The sequence below is a fragment of the Haliotis rufescens genome, unplaced genomic scaffold, assembly GCF_023055435.1.
Source record: "Haliotis rufescens isolate VD_foot unplaced genomic scaffold, xgHalRufe1.0.p SCAF_9, whole genome shotgun sequence".
NCBI classification, from domain to species: Eukaryota; Metazoa; Mollusca; class Gastropoda; order Lepetellida; family Haliotidae; genus Haliotis; species Haliotis rufescens.
This window is the reverse complement of record NW_025964383.1, coordinates 27,302,100-27,319,720: the sequence shown is the minus strand read 5'-3', so window position 1 is coordinate 27,319,720 and position 17,621 is coordinate 27,302,100. Positions and strand designations below refer to the sequence as shown.

Genomic DNA, 17,621 nt, shown 5'->3' with positions numbered 1-17,621 from the left:
CGACAACCAGCCGCTGTATCATACAAGGAACGTCTGGTGTACATTACCACGGTGTTGGTATATGTTATCCAGGTGAACCGCTATTTTTGTCTCTTTGTATCTGGAGGTCACGCGAGAGGTAAGAGGGAACCGTTTGTGCCAAAATTTTATATACAAATAATTACTTTTGACGAGGTCAGTATGGGAAAATAAGTAACCAAGGACCCGCTTCCGAGGGTCCTTGTTTTTTTTTTTGCAGGTTGACCTCGTCAAAAGTAATCATTCGCTTTGTTATACCTATATTCACTTTAAAGGTTATGAATCCTTTAACCAGGTCAATACTGATCATATGACGAGTCAATATTCGAGGGCAGTGTCAGTCACATGATTTTTGGGGCAACATTCCAATGTATATGACGGCGGTCTGTAAATAATCGAGTCTGGACCAGACAATCCTGTGATTGAGTTTCGTCACGTAGTACGGATTAACCAACTGAAAGTATTGCAAGATTCTTGATAGAGGTATAACAAAATACAATACAGAGACGAAATGTTGACCTACGCGTCTATTCTACTTCCTATTAGAAAACATTCAGCACTGCTAAATGCAATACATATTGGTGTGCTTTGCCGTGTCTGCGTCACTTCTCGGTTGAAGTACAACTCCTTCGATTAATAATGTACGCTTCCTTTCGGTATGTGCACACTTTAGCGTGTTGGTTCACGTATATGCAACCGTTACAATATATGTGGTGAGGTGAAATGGGGTTTAACGTCGCGTCCAAGATTATTGCACTTATATAGCGACGTGCATGTACGTGTGTGTGTTTGTGTGGCTGCTTGTACTAGTCCGGACTGATGCCGATTTATAGTGCTAGCACACTGAGATACCACGCCGCAGTTTAACATGAATACCCCACTCAGGCACAGTATACTGACTCCGAGCCGACCAGTCCTTGTTTTAGCCCCTTCATGCCGAGCGCCAGACAGGGTAACAACAAGTGCAATCTTTTAACGTCTTTTGGTATGACGCGGTCGGGGATCGAACCCCGGACCTTCCGCTCTCCGGGCGGACGCTCTACCACTAGACCACAGAGGCGGTCTACAATATATGTAATAACATATAATGCCCCGTGATGATCCGGGCTGGAATTGGTCTTCTGCAAAGTTCCCATGCATGTCGTAAGAGGCGACCAACGGAATAGGGAGATCAGGCTCGGTGACTTGGTTGGTGCATGTCATCGTATCCCAAATGCGTGGATCTATGCTCATAATATCAGTCACTGGAAAGCCAAGACTCGATTATTTTCAGACCATCGTCATATATCTTGAATATTGCTGAGTGCGGCGATAAACAACAAACAAACATGCATAACATATCACGGGACATTGGATGGTTGCCGCACTATCTATTTCAGGAAATTAGTATATAAACTATTGATGTAAATTCACGTCTTGACAATTTCAGGCATGTTGATGTCATTTCACATTACATCTCTGAAAAGGGATATATGCATGACTATAAACAAGAGAAGACTTTTCCGTTTGATCGTTCAAATTACATCTATGATTGTATTTAAACATTCTGTTATAAGGTTAAAAATGCATCTCAAAAACATTAGAAAATGGTAACAAATAAAACCATTATAGCTGCAATGAGGAGTTGCATTAGATATAGTTTGTGACAGAACTTTTAGTTTGAAAGGAACCAATAGATAAAAGACATTTCACATTTATCACAAGTGTATTCTGGACATTTCATAATTATCACTGGATTGGTTCCTGGTTATCATCCATTAGTTAATGAAACAAATTGAGAGTTTCAAGGAATATTTCATTTGGAGCTTCCGGATGCGAGTCACAAAATCAATAGAGAGATGAGCAACCTGGCACGTAGGCTTCTGTATTTGTGTTTATGGTCAGATCTAACTTTTAACGAATCAAAATGAGGTATTGTGACATGTGACAAAGACAGGCCAGGCCCGAACACTATAAAATTATACCTTCAACATTAGGAGAGGAGAGCGCGGTTTGCAATCGATCAAGTCGAATCCTGATCGTTCCAAGTTTTCCCCATTTAGTGACGAGTCTGGCCAGTCTGATCCTGTTCTGTAGTGATAGATGGGCTGAGAGTAAGTAAAACTATGTGAGTATAAAGCTGGTGTTGCATTTCTTTATTATGCGAGTATGAATGCTGATAGAGACAACTTGGAGTAAGCGTCGTTGGACCAATCACTTCTTGACGGAGCCGAGCCGCTGCGGACAAGGCGAGTGGCAAAGTCATGGCGTAATTGACCATGATGACCAGGAACGGCAATACATTTAGTAACTGTAGTAGGGTCGCACTGGACGCCCGAAAGCAGTTACGACAATTCCTTTAACATTGCAATTTAAGAAACTCTTTTCAAAGATCTTTACATATGTTTTATTTCGATAAAAGTGACAAGACCTATTTCCATAATGACAAGAAAGAATTGTGCGATTCCGACCACATTTTATTATATAAAGTATGCGAGTGTGAGTGAGTCAGTCGGGTTAGAACGCAGCGTTGAACAGAGTTCCAGTTATTTTACGGCGTTTCAGCTTAATGTGAATGGAAAGCCCGAAGTGATGCAAGTTTCAGACGTTTACCACTTTGGTGTAACCACGAGCACGGGTACGGTGCTGACAAACCTAGAAACATAATCGTGGCGAACCGGGATTCAAACCCACGATCATAACTTTCTGAGGTGACCATGCGAATTGCAGAACCTCAGGGCCATCTGTGCATAATTGTGTTTTTGAATCAATATCAGATGGTGATTTACCCGTTTTCGCGAGGGTGAAACACAGGAACAAAATTATGGTACAGGCCGAAATAAAGAATTTTATCGGACATCATTTTTGGCACTGATGGTCCGCCACATGTCTACCATAAAAGTTTTGAAAGCATTACTGAGGCCTTTAATGCTGTTATCATGCATGATTAGACACTCTTTGACATGTTCGTAGAAAGAGCATGCGCGATTGCACCTGTGGAATGACATAGAAAACTGGAGCTGCTTGAATTTTGCACAAAGTTAATGCACAAAAATCATGTTTTGTGTCGACTGTGTAACTGTGTTGTGTGGTTAAACTTGTTTATTGTTTAGATGTAAGATGGCTCTGCTGAAGTTATGTATCGCAAATGCTATAATCCGAAACATCCTCATATTCAAATATCAACCCAAGGGTTTGTTAAACTATAGGTTATCGACTATTAAAAAAGAAGGGGAATTCCAAGAACGTGAACAGAACTGGCAAAATATGTTTTATTTAGATACTGATTGGATCATACCAAAGAACGATTTGAAAACGGATTGAAAACTTGCAGGGCCTTAACATTAAAGATAGGTTGATGACAAAGTGTTTGTTTGTTTATTTGTTGCCTAACGCTGCACTCCGCAATATTCAAGCTATATGACGGCGGTCTGTAAATAATCGAGTCTGGACCAGACAATGCAGTGATTGACATCATGAGCATCGATACGCACAATTGGAATCGATGACATGCATCAACCAAGTCAACGAGCCTGACCACCCGATCCCTTTAGTCCCCTCTTACGACGAGCATAGTCGCCTTTTACGGTATGCGTGGGTTGCTGAAGACCTATTCTACCCGGATCTTCACGGGTCGATGCCAAGGTGAGAATGACAGTGTTATAAACTGCAGCATCATGTCGAGGTGTATTTTCAAGTATGTTCAGGGGCGGTCGGGTAGCCTAGTGGTTAGAGCGTTCGCTCGTCACGCCGAAGACCGGGATCGATTCCCGACATGGGTACAATGTGTGAAGCCCATTTCTGGTGTGCCCCGCCGTGATATTGCTGGAATATTGCTAAAAGCGGCGTAAAACCATACTCACTCACTCACACAAGTATGTTCCACACTAGAACACTAGAACCGAATTTATTGCCACATACACTTAGTCTAGTAGCTAAAAGCAATTTTCAATGCTAACCTTGCATTTGAGGTCCCACAGTGTTTTATTGCTGATTTTATAAGTTAAACATATGTAGATCAAGAAACAACTGGATGCCAACTTGGCACCCTTGAGGATTTTAATTAAAATGTGTTTTAAAATATACCCTTGGAATCTCAAGCGCCAGCAGAGGACCGTATGGAGGCAAAATAAGTTATTCGGTAAGTAGCACAAAATTGAGTACTTCCTGTACAGACTGTTTACATTAGTTACTCATTTTCTACCTCATTTTCACAAATAATATGGCACAATGGTAAGTTATTTTTGTTGTCCAACTGATTTATGACATAGACATTGCAGGTTATGCAGAGTAATTGAATGAGAGATAAGTTGGAAAAATAATTCAGATCAAAATGCAAACTAGTGAAGTGTCGTCTGCTAGGCTAAGCATACCAATGCTATCAAAAGCTGCATTAAACTTTATTTTTTGTTGAAATTTATAACAACTTTTTATATATGCATCAATATAATCATGTTTGCAAACAATATGCAAAATATCTCATGGAAATAATGTCTCCATTCACTTGAATTGATAGTTTGATTAAAAACTGTATATACTACTTTCCAAACCACTTATCATACTGCCATAGGGTCTCTATTGACTATGCAAGTAAGGAAGAGATTTAATTTTATTTTTTTCTCTAAACTGATTACTAAAATAAATTGAAAGGGTTTGATTTGTAGATACTGTTTTCTTGTGAACTACTATGTTTGATATCAACCTTCAAAGGACAAGATGTATATGAGCCCTAAAATGATTCAAATGAAATGTTACATAATTTTCATCAAATGCAATATTGATTATTGGTACAGTCTGCACTGGAAATATGTTAAAAAATATATGTATGTCTGTCAGTGGCTGCTATTTCATAATTCAATTTCATATTTATTTGAATTTTAAACTTTTTGAAACATTATAGTTAATATTGTGCTATTCAACTACCTTTCAATATATCATTAATATTTTTGCATATTTTAAGAAAAATAATGGATCCTTTCTTTCTTCAATTTCAGTCGGGGGTTGAATGTTTATTCAAGCTGATTGGCTGTTGTAATAACCCAAATCAGAAGCTGACAGCTAATTCAACTAGTCAACGTATCACATCTATCATTGATGCTAGCAAGACCAGACAGGATGGCCTACATTTACTAATTGAAAAAAATAAATCTTCTTCTGATGTTAATGTATTATTTACCACAAAAACTGTGTTTCTACTTACACATCAAAGACTCACCATAAAATACTTTCAAAATTTTGTTCAGATAAATGCCTGCCAGAACCATCCAAAAAGAGAAGGCGTCGTTCAGTTTCAAGCACTGACTTTAACTTTCTAAAACATTGCTTATTCTGTGGGAACCGATGTGAAATTGAAAAAGACTCTAGAAATCCTGGACGATGGAAGAGATCTCTTCTTTGCAGAACTGCAGATGATGGCCAAAGATCATTCAAGAATATAATTCTAGGGACATGCGATATACGCCAGGAGAGGTGTGGAGATGAAGTTCGACTTAGAGTAGATGGAGCCATAAGTGATCTTCATGCTGCAGATGCAAGATATCATGACAAATGTAGAACAAATTTTATGGCCCCTAAATCTGTACAATTAGCTACTTCAAAACTGAAAGGAACCGAATCAATTTCAGATGAATCACTCTATGTGATCAGATCAATGAATGCTGATCGGAAACAAATTACAAATTCCACAGAAGTATACAATCAGTACCTAGAGAGTGGAGGGGTCATACTTTCAAAAAGACAGTTTATTGAAGAAATATCAAGGTGCTTTGCTGATGAACTGATTATTCTAAGAGGAAATGGAATAGCCAGTATTCTTGTTTTCCGTGAAACTGCCACAGACACCCTTAAGTTGGTTGTTGATGAAACTGAAGATGATGATTTGACTTCTTCCATGAAGAAACTTTCAAAACAAGTAAGAAAGGAAACTAAAGAAATACCACTTTCTAAAGAAGAATACCAGACAAGAATCGACTGCCAAGTTGCTGGGGAGAGTTGTAGCTTCAGGAACTCTTGTGTAACATTCTTCAAGGTGAAGATCATGCACTACCAGTCCTGATGATTGGTAACATGATGACTGGACTACTAAGAAAGCAATGATGCCGAATATGAAAATTGGGCCAATTTTTTCAAATCTTTTTTTTTCAAAACCCTCAAGGGTGCCAAAGTGGCAACCATTAGTTTATTCATATGTAGTGTCTGAACAAATGAAATCATGCAAAAACAACTGTGGGACCTAAATTGCAAGGTCGTGTCAACATTCTGCCGGACTAACTCAGTCGTTATACGTTAACCTTGCTGCATTCATTTGAAAACGCTAATATACCAGTGTAAAATACACTCAATATTGTTCCAATATTTTCTGTAAACATAAGCGTTTTCTGATATAAGTATTAACTAAATATAAATGGAATTAAAATATTCATAAAGGTTCCATTACCTACAGTATATCTACAAGCAATTAAATCCTGTCGACGTTTAGGGGCGGTCGGGTAGCCTAGTGGTTAAAGCGTTCGCTCGTCACGCCGAAGACCCGGGTTCGATTTCCGACAAGGGTACAATGTGTGAAGCTCATTTCTGGTGTCCCCCCGCCGTGATATTGCTGGAGTATTGCTAAAAGCGGCGAAAAACCATACTCACTCACTTGTAGACGTTTATGTGTCAGACTGAACACTTGCAGCTACTACATAGCAAGCTATAGTGATGTAAGGTGGACCTATCCATCAAACCCATCGCGCTCAGTGAATTCTATTTTCCAGAGGCCGCAGTCGTATCGGCGTAGAAGGGCTTCACACGCCATAATTAGGTAAAATCAGTAACATTAACAATCAGCAAATATGGCATGAATTAAAAATACATCCACCGGCCAGCATTACCTACGAGACACGAATATACGTGTTACATCAATAGTTAAAATATACAATATGAAATATACATTAATGCATTAAAACGGGATTAATTGGGTAGTGACATGATATTAAGAAAGTGTGTGACAACGACGCTTATACATTTTTGTTAGTAAAACGGCTAACTTATTACATAGTGAATCATTATTCATTATATGATTAAACTGGTCTGCGGGATTAAGTTGTAGGAAGGTGGGATCTAAACTAGGAATAGAATTAAACAAATTATAACGTAGTTCTAAGTGAAGATCGCAAGTTACAAGGAAGTGTATTTCATCTTCAACACAGTTGGTACAAACCTTGCAGAGTCTATTTACTAAAGGAGTTACAGGTTGTGTGTATCTTCCCAATTCAATCTCTTAAGGCATGGTTCCACAACGGAATTTACCCAAAATACTTCTTTCATATATATCAAGTGAAGCACTGACATACTTCTCTGTATAAAAATCAGTTTTAAATTGTCTATACGTTCTTAGCTTATTACCTTTTACTACATTTCTATCATTCCATAATTCTACAAGCCAGTTATTATAATTAATACACATGAACTACTGTTTTGCAGAATCCAATTCAGCTGAGGATATGTCAAAAACATTTGACACAGGTAAAGCCCAGTTTAAAATAAGTGAATATGTAACATTATACCAGGATTTTCTAAGCGACCACTTATTCACGGGTCTAACAATGATGGACTGCTATGCTCAATGTAAAACGCAAGAATCTGAGAAGCTCAACATGTTGTTTCACGAGAGGGGATGTCCATCCCATATCTCCACGAACTGCCAGTGTGGGAGTCTTTTGACCAACTCAGAGAAAAAAACGACAAGCATTATTAAGGTAGACCACCCAACCACGACTTGCAGATTTTGCAAGTTCATTAACTGTAAAATTAAGATTAAGGTGTTCATGAAACCATAATCCAAGATATGTATAAGCTTCTGTATAATCAATGACATCATCATCCAAATAAAATGTATAATCTGATCTTTATCATGAAGCTTGACAGAAATGAACAACTTTAGTTTTTTTCTATTAACTTTTAATTGCCATGTAGAGCATCAATTTGCCACCCATTCAAGCACACGCTGTAAAAATTGTTCATTAGGTGCTATTAGGGCTATATCATCGGCATATAACATTACATATGGCTCAATCGTAAATACTATATGAGGGAATTTCAAATTAATTGCGGTTCAGATATTCAACATCAAGGTGTTAGCTACCGACACAGTACTAAGATGCACTGAACCGCCGTTGTCAGTTTGCTGAAATACAATTACTGACAAGTCAGGATTTATGTCAACATATGTTACATTCGCTCATTATGAAGGCAACCGACGAATACATACACCAGGAAGTTGATACTGGTATTTAATGTTAAACAGCAATACACTACCAATGAGGCATTAAGCAATGCATAATAAACAACGAACACACCTTCGTACGCATATATTATAGAAAGTAAAACATAAATTGTGGTGATTCATTGTGGTGAATTATGCTATAACATTACATTTGTTGGAGTTCAAAAAGGTCACACATACCTGCTCTTTGATTGCTGAAGTGTGTAAGTATAATCGTATTAGAAAGGTTGTCCCTGTTGTATACAACAAATCTACACAAAAGTCTTCACTGTTGATTTTACGCGGAAGCTTATTACCGTTGACATGGGCCAGGAGTGAGTGAGTATGGTTTTTACGCTGCTTTTAGCAATATTCCAGCAATATCACGGTGGGGTTCACCAGAAATGGGCTTCACACATGATATCCATGTCGGAATTCGAACCCGGGTCTTCGGTGTGACGAGCGAACGCTTTAACCACTAGGCTACCCGACCGCTCCTGAAATGGGCCAGGAAATATGTTAGAATGATAATGTGAAGGTTTTGAGTTTCGTTTATACCATTGGGAAAGTTGACACTGATGATTGTATTTTCAAGTTCTGGTAATGTCAAGTTTGTTTCATGAGAGCCCTTTAACCAATAGCCTCAACTCCGAGACTTCTAAATTCCTCCTCTGTTAACGAGACAACCTCTGTAGGAACAGAGTATAGGAACGATAGACCATAGATCATAGGCGTACGGAAAACGGAAAAGCAAACAAACTATTCCATACCTTGTTGTCCTGGAAGTTCTTTTTAAGACTTGTCAAATTAAGATGATCGAGTATTTCGTCCGTACAGAAAATCAAATTACATTATTTCTTTATCTTTTTACAATAAACTTAATTAAATAATTTTGTTGTTCACTGATTTATGGCTTAACACAATATACGACTAAAGACATAATTTGTTCGGTTAAGTTTCATATATCACCCAATACTATCTTCATACTTTTGCCCTTATATATGACAGGAATCTGCAGCTGTTGTCATATATTCATATAATCTCGTTGAAGATACGTGTATTTCATCGTGTTAGCGTACTGTGCAGGATTCGGGATAATTACATTTCGCTATATCGTGTCTCGATATCACAATGTCGTGTGGTGTTATCGCTTTGTCGCGATATCGCGTGGATATCTCAGGCCGATATGGCGATGGCCCTCATCAGCCACCATAGAAAACCTTAGTTGCTGTTTTGTGAAGTGTACGCGTGAAGCCCATATTTGGTGTCCCCACCGTGATACTGATTGAATATTGCTGAAAGCGGCGTAAAACCATACTCATTCATTCACTTGATCAACAATACAATGAAAAATAAGATTAAGTATAAGTAACAATGGTTGGTTAGTTTGTTGTTTAACGCCGCAATATTCCAACTATATGACGGCGGTCTGTAAATAATCGAGTCTGGACCAGACAATCCAGTGATTAATATCATGAGCATCGATCCACGCAATTGGGATCGATGACATGCATCAACCAAGTCAGCGAGCCTGACCACCTGATCCCTTTAGTCGCCTTTTACGACAAGCATAGTCACCTTTTACGGCAAGCATTGGTTGCTGAAGACCTATTCTACCCAGGAATCTTCACGGGAAGTAACATGTTTACATGAGGGTTGTTTAAACCAGAGGACATGCGCTTAACCCGGTCAAGTCAGGTCAGTGGCCGGTCAATATCACTGTTGTATCTGAAAGCCTAGACTAACATCTAATCTCTGACATGAACATATTTGACAGATAAAACAGTTGTTAAATTATTGTTATGAAATATAATAAAAAGGAGGCCATAGACTCTCATCATTTCCTGATACTGCAATAATCTAGACTTCCCAAATAGTATAGACCTGTATCGCATAGAGGCCGTAATCTATTTATACACAGGCGTCGGTCGATACGACCCAGTTTCAACCAACTGGCTGTGTGCTATGGAGTGACGACACATTCAGCTCTTCCGTGTCTGAACGTGACGATAGTGGAGGTGGGTTGAGAGGTAAGGATCACCATTGTAGAATGCACAATGTAGCTTTAAAGCATACGTATGAGATCGTTGTAGTAGTCATTGTTTTTGCAAATGTATATTGACAATATGCATGATTATTTCTCAATCTATAGCTGATGTTTAGCCTCCATTCGACCACTCAAGATTGGCATGCCTTTATTCTCCAAGGCAATCCACGAGGCATCTGTATTATCAACCTTCTGCATGTGTGTACTGGATGACTCAAATTGGACTCGGCTTAATGCTTTCCTGTCACATGCCTTAGCTTGTGTGTTTGATAGCTAGCCTTTGACTACAACCACACTGTTGTGTAAAATGAATTGAGAAGTATGGCTAGAATATTGCTTAACGCGGTGTTCATTCATTGAAAATTCATTTGCACATTACAAACACATCTTTGGTGGAAGGATTCATATCTTACTGTTTCATGATGATAAAGTTTTAATGTAAAAAATATATCCCAAAAGCTTATTATTGTTAATGAGTTTTCTGAAACACTTCTGAGTTAGACTATGCTCTATCAGTACATCTGCGACTATGCTTGTCGTAAGAGGCGACTAACCGGATCGGGGGGTCAGTCTCGTTGACTTGGTTGATGCATGTCATCGTATCCCAATTGCGTAGATCGATACTCGTGATGTCAGTCACTGGATTGTCTGGTCCAGACGTTATGCCAATCACTGGATTGACTGGTCCAGACTCGCTATTTACAGACCGTCGTCACAAAGCTGGAATTTTGCTGAGTGCAGCGTTAAACAACAACAACAAAAATCAGTACATCTCCATCATTCCACAACCACAGCCTCCCTTCTGTCTCCATCCTCTCGGTAGGCTATATCAGCGTCACCACTTACGCAAATAACTTGCTGTTGAGAGCATTAATTCACAGTGATGTAAATGAGGTAAAAATTTCAAACTCGTTTATGTGGTTGCCCGGGACAACTGAATAAGTGCAAACGTGACGTGACTGATCCGGGGAGGCGTCGTTACACAATATGTCATGATCGGGCCACGGGTACTAATATATGTTAAAAGCAGTCACGAGATGATACTATTTTAGCTGTGATATGCTTTTGAAAGGTTTATATAATATAAAAGAGGAGTACTCATAATTACTGTAATTATTAAGATCTGAAACGAAAGATCGAAAGTGGAAATTACAGTGTCTGCGGGACCTGAAAGTCGGCATTAAATGCGTCTGTCGCTTAAGGTTACATGTAATTTACGGGGTTTTTTTCTTTCTTTTTGTGTGTGTGTGTGTGTAAAAATCAATGTTAATACAGGGAGTCATTCTAGTTTTGTCAACTGCAGTCATTATAGCTGCTAAAACTGGATGAAGAGTGTCTAGATGTGTTTGGATTAAAGCTTCATGCCATTGTATCACCTTGTGCTACCTTCCATGTAGGTCTGTGTTAACCGACTGTATCAGTGCTCATAATAGAGTGCACAGTCACTTTGAACGTTATATTAAATACCGATACTTTCCATCTAAGTGAGTTGAGTGAGTGAGTATGGCTTTACGCCGCTTTTAGCAATATTCCAGCAATATCACGACAGGGGACACCAGAAATGGGCTTCACGCATTGTACCCATGTCGGGAATCGAACCCGGGTCTTCGGCGTGACGAGCGAACGCTTTAACCACTAGGCTACCCGACCGCCCCTCTAAGTGAGTTGACATAATTCCGCTGTGTTTTTTTCGATTTCAAACCCAGCACACCAGGGAATTCTGCATTGATTTTTTTTTATTTTTTTTTTTTTTTTTTTTTACGGAATGAGAATGATGGTACGCCATTAGCTGTTTTTGTCTTGGTAAAGACTCTATGATAATAATAATAATATGTAAAACAACATTTCTAAATGTGTTTTGTTTATTTGTTGTTTAACGGCGCACTCACCACATCATTAATGTAAAACGCTGTGAAAGCTAAATTGATAATTTGATTGAACCTTTAGCTTAAGGTCAATAGTGTGTTCCTTTCAGGAGATATGTACGAAAATCGCACGAATACGATGATGTAAATCATAATGATTTGACATATTGATCACACGTTTATTTCTGCCCATCTCCATAACCAGGAGACGGTATTACTATGATGACATCATCACAACACTCACACAACCATTCCAAAAGACGTTAACATTGCGTTCTATTTATAGAAATACTTCCGGGTTTAGAGTTACCTCCCTTACATCATCATGCAAATAAAAGAGCCAACTACCCACTAGCGTTCACCAAGGTGGTAAACGTCTGAGACATCCAACACTTCGGGCCTTCCTCCCACATTAAGGTGACATGCCGTCATATAACCAAAATACTGTTCAAAGCGGGGTTAAGCTCACCTAACTCACTCACGACCCACTAACGTACACATGCCATTTGAAAATTATGGATGTATGTTTGCTTAAACTGTTTAATTTATGTATCTTCCCACGAATGAAACCTCTTTCACAGAGGTCGCACTGGAAAAGACATTGCGATTAACACTAAGTTTTGTCAGTATTTGATAACCCTGTCTGGTTTGTCTTAATTATAACAATATTATGATATGATGTTACAGTAAATTTATGTTTTGCTATGTTGAAAGATATCACAGACTCTATATGTGTTCATATTAAATATTGTGAGTAAAAGGCGACCATGCTTGTCGCAAGAGGCGACTAACGGGATCGGGTGGTCAGGCTCGCTGACTTGGTTGATGCATGTCATCGTATCCCAATTCCGTGGATCGATGCTCGTGATGTCAATCACTGGATTGTCTGGTCCAGACCCGATTATTTACAGACCGCCGTCATACAGCTGGAATATTGCTGAGTGCGGCGTTAAACAACAAACAAACAAACAAGATATTGTGAATATGTAATGTGAATATGTTATCATGCGTGTCCTTCATGCAGACAGAATGGAAGTCTCAAACCCAAATATAGACCGAGGCTACGCCTGGGTGGTCCTGGCAGCTGCTTTCGCCCTACAGTTCATGGTAGGGCTACTGGCGTACTCTCCGGGCGTCATGAACATCGCCATGTTGGATGAAATTGAAAACGATCTGACGAAGACCTCCTGGGTAGGCTCCATAAACTTTGGGACGTGTACTTTACTAGGTATGTCAATGTCATCAAGATCGATATCCTAACATAAATGTGTCATATTTATTGAAAACTCTCCATCTCGTAACTCTATCCATTTAATATGAGAAAATAGAGAGCTTGTTTTTACATTTTGATATAAACTGATACCCTATAACATTAACCTGATTTACTGGGCTCGGCGGCTCGGGTGGCACAGTCGTCTAAGGCGCCGCGATTCGCTATGCAGAGTTGGGCACGCCAGAAACCTATGATTGTGATTCGAATCCCGGTTCGCCCCGATTATGTTTCGAGGTTTGTCAGCACCATACCCGTGCTCGTGGGTTTCACCGAAGTTGTAAACGTCTAAGACCTGCATCATTTCGGGCTTTCCTCCCACATTAAGCTGACACGCCGTGATATAACTGGAATAATGTTAAAAGCGGCGTTAAACCCAACTCACTCACTCACTCACTCACTGAATTACTCACTGTAGTGAGTGAATGAGTTGGGTTTAATGCCGCCTTTGAAGGTCCTCCATGAAACACATAACCGACACCTTTTCACAATCTTCTCACCAACCTTTGCCTTTCCTTTCCCCAGTTTAGCTAGCACACTTTGACTGACTGCTGGCTACAAGCAGTTCTAAGATACCTGAACGACTTACTGTCAAATTCACAGGTCCCGTCGCTGGCTTAATCCAGGATAAAGTTGGTTCACGTACCACAGCCTTGATCGCTGGCGCTTTGACATTTATTGGAATGACGAGTGCCTCCTTTTGCAAATCTGTATTAGGTCTTGTACTGACCTATGGCTTAATATCAGGTATTGTGACAATTTTGGAAATACTGAGTTAGTTCACTGGTGATTTTATCAGATATGGGTCTAAATGGAAAAAAAACCCATTGATATGAGACGCTTTGCAAAAATGTAGGATCGATTTCCTTTCAAATAATACTTTTTTTCATATTTATTTTTGAAAATGTGACCTATATGTAATGGACGGCGGATCTAATTAGCAATTACGAAAACAATGTCTGCGTTAAAAACGTCTTGGTAATCATAATTGCATTGATAGATATTAATATTATCAGCTATAGTTTCTAAGGTTAACTCAAACCAATGCATCACCCAGGGTAAGGCTGGGAGTTGCAAATGAGCTGGATATATTTTTCAGTTGATGCGTTGTTATTCTTAAAAGGATGCCCTATATTTTATGCAATACTACATGCTATATAGTGAGTGAAAGTAAATCATGTAAACCCCTATTTGTGATTTTGCTTATTGAAATGACATGACACGAACTTTGTTTCTTTTTTGCAGGATTTGGTATGTGTCTTGCTTGTAATGTAGTTGGTGTAGTTGCTGGAAACTACTTTTTAAAGAGGCGAGAGATTGCATTTGGTGTGTGCAGTGCTGGTGGAGGAATGGGTCTTTTTGCTGCCGGGCCTCTTGTGAGATACCTTCTCAGGAACTACAATCTAAGTGGGACCTTGCTTATTCTTGGTGCTGTAGAATTTCACATGTGTGTCACCGGTGTCACTTTCAGGCCATTACGTCATGGACATTCCCAAAGTTTAACTATCTCCACAGAAGAAACACCAACTAACAAGCTCACAGATGAAAATAATACCTCTATGCATGAACTATCCAAAACTGCCATATCCTTATTAATAAAGAAAGCAGAAGTTGATGGCTTAGAGGATACGGAGCATGAAACCACTGACCAACCAATTCATGGTTTAATAACCTTAGGTCATGACAATGTATCGCTTTCTCCATCACTTTACGATCCAGCAAAAGCAGGACTTAAATCACATATATGCAGTGTCTTTATTGTTTTCAGAATATTTAAAGAAATGGCATTTCTTATGTATTGCATCAGCTTGACGCTGTGGACTCTAGCAGAATCTTCGGCTGTATTTCACCTCCCCTATTATACTCAGCTTAAAGGAAGCTCGTCGGATCAGGCTGCAACTGTTTTTACGGCGATGGGATTTGGTAGTGTCATTTCCAGAATAGTTGCAGGAATGATGACTTCAGATTCGAAAATACCATACATTATCATCCAGTTTGGCCTTTTAGGACTTTCTGGGATAATAGTGTTGTTCTTCCCTCTATATTCTCACACGTATAACACACAGTTGGTGTTTGGGATTCTATATGGGACATACAGCCAAGGTATTAATACTCTGATTGGCCCTATTGTCCTAGACTTGGTAACTGTGAAGGATGTTCCAGTGGCGTATGGGTTTGCATTTTTCTTCCAGGGAATTGGATACATATTAGGACCCCCAATAGCAAGTAAGTGGAAGATACTGCTCAGTTCTGATATTTGTTTGTCATGCGCTATTTCCACTGCAACCCACTGTGGCGTTTTAACTGAGATCACGTTGTCACAATAACTACCTTGGTAACAAGATCTCTGTATCATCAACTGCTCGTATTTTGATCCTTATAATGTTGGAGATGGATCTAGATTCTATTCTGTTGGGTTTTCCTAAATGCAAAGTTAAATATAATAACGCTTTATCCATCTTCCCGAGGCAAGGGACTGAACTGACTGAGAAAATCCAGTTTCTACCCTTGTCGACCTATGCTGGAATTATGGAGTAAAAACTGTTACATTTTGGCTGGAACAACGAGTCTATGCATAGACCAATCAAACTTGCGTAGCAAAATCGACGTCCGGTTCATAAAGAACATGGCGACTGCCGTACAGATTTCGGTCAGTTGCAGGATTTGCAGAGCATTTGTACCGCCACCTGGACGTCGGCAGACATTTTCCCAATCTTTTCATTGTTTGATCAAGGAGCTGACATGACATGATAAGACCCGTTTTATAACAATAAAGATCTGGGGGCACGGGTGGCCCACTCGTCTAAGGCGCTGCCATTCGCTGTGAAAAGTTTCGTCCCTTGGGCAGGCCAGAAACCTATGATTGTGGGTTCGAATCCCGATTCGCCCTGATTATCACTTCGGGCTTTCCTCCCTCATTAGGCCGACATGGCCGTGATATAACTGGAATAGTGTAAAAAGCGGCTGTAAACCCAACTCACTCACTCAATAAAGATCTTCGTTAGCGATCAGATCAACTTGACAGGGCGCAGCCATTTTGTTTAAAGCAAATGCAAGTGATATGAGAGGTGGAATCTGATTGGTTAGTAAGAGGGACATAACTCGTAATAGCCATAAGGGATGCTACGACCAAGCCACGAAATTCCAGCCTTGTTCGGCAAGGGTGAAAATGGACACTTTCAGTCAGTTATCTCCCTTGCCCCGTGCGAAGATGAACAGAAGTCTAAATTTAAACATATCCTTTATTCCTTGCCCGTATATTATTGTTTATTTTTCCATAATAACATTCAGAAAACTTCGTTTATATTTTCAGGTTGGATTTATAGGTTAAGTGGAGTGTACGACTATACGTACATTTTTGCAGGTAAGATATTATAATCATTATCTATATATGTGACAAACAGAGAAAATGAAACGATTGATAATTCATACCTCCTCCTTTTACTAAATGAGACTGCATTGCCTAGAATGTATGAAAATGCTGGCGTGACAGCTTGCGTAGACATATATTACATCTATAATTATTTTATCTCATCAGGATCATCCTTGGTATTAAGTGCAATGTCAGCAGCAGCTGTTAGCTTGGCAAAAAGAACGTAATGACAGAGAATGGATGCATAGCCGCTAGATGGAGCAAGTGTAGCGTTAAGGAACCATTGGGACATCAGCATGTGTCTGCGCCATGTGTCCACATCCAGTGAATAAAGTGGCATTTACCTCTGCTGGGAGATGCTTGCAGGAGACGCCTTTGTGACGGATACAATCACCTGATATACAGGAAACTTCGGTTATAACGAACACGCTTATAAAGAACTGACTGATATACCGAACTTACTTTTTAGTCCCGGCCATTTGTTGTAAATATGATGTATATATGCTTATAACGAACTACGGTTATAACGAACACGCTTATAACGAACTGACTGATATAACGAACTTACTTTTTAGTCCCGGCCATTTGTTGTAAATATGCTGTATATATGCTTATAACGAACTACGGTTATAACGAACACGCTTATAACGAACTGACTGATATAACGAACTTACGTTTTAGTCTCGGCCATTTGTTGTAAATATGTTGTATATATTCTTGTAACGAACTACGGTTATAACGAACTAAAATAAGTGGGCCCTTTGAGTTCGTTATAACCGTAGTTTACTGTATATCCCCACATAACATGTTTTTGAGCCTCACCT

The 17,621-nt window shown here is 39.3% G+C and overlaps 1 protein-coding gene across 1 annotated transcript; it reads left to right on the top strand.

Moving 5' to 3' along the window:
- The first annotated feature begins 10,217 nt into the window (after positions 1–10,217).
- On the top strand, positions 10,218–17,312 carry LOC124129986 (monocarboxylate transporter 14-like). The gene is made up of 6 exons (XM_046493336.2): positions 10,218–10,272; positions 13,179–13,382; positions 14,028–14,171; positions 14,670–15,650; positions 16,738–16,788; positions 16,963–17,312. The coding sequence occupies exons 2-6, from the start codon at positions 13,184–13,186 to the stop codon at positions 17,022–17,024; spliced, it is 1,437 nt and encodes a 478-aa protein (XP_046349292.1). The 5' UTR covers positions 10,218–10,272; positions 13,179–13,183; the 3' UTR covers positions 17,025–17,312.
- The last annotated feature ends 309 nt before the right edge of the window (positions 17,313–17,621 follow it).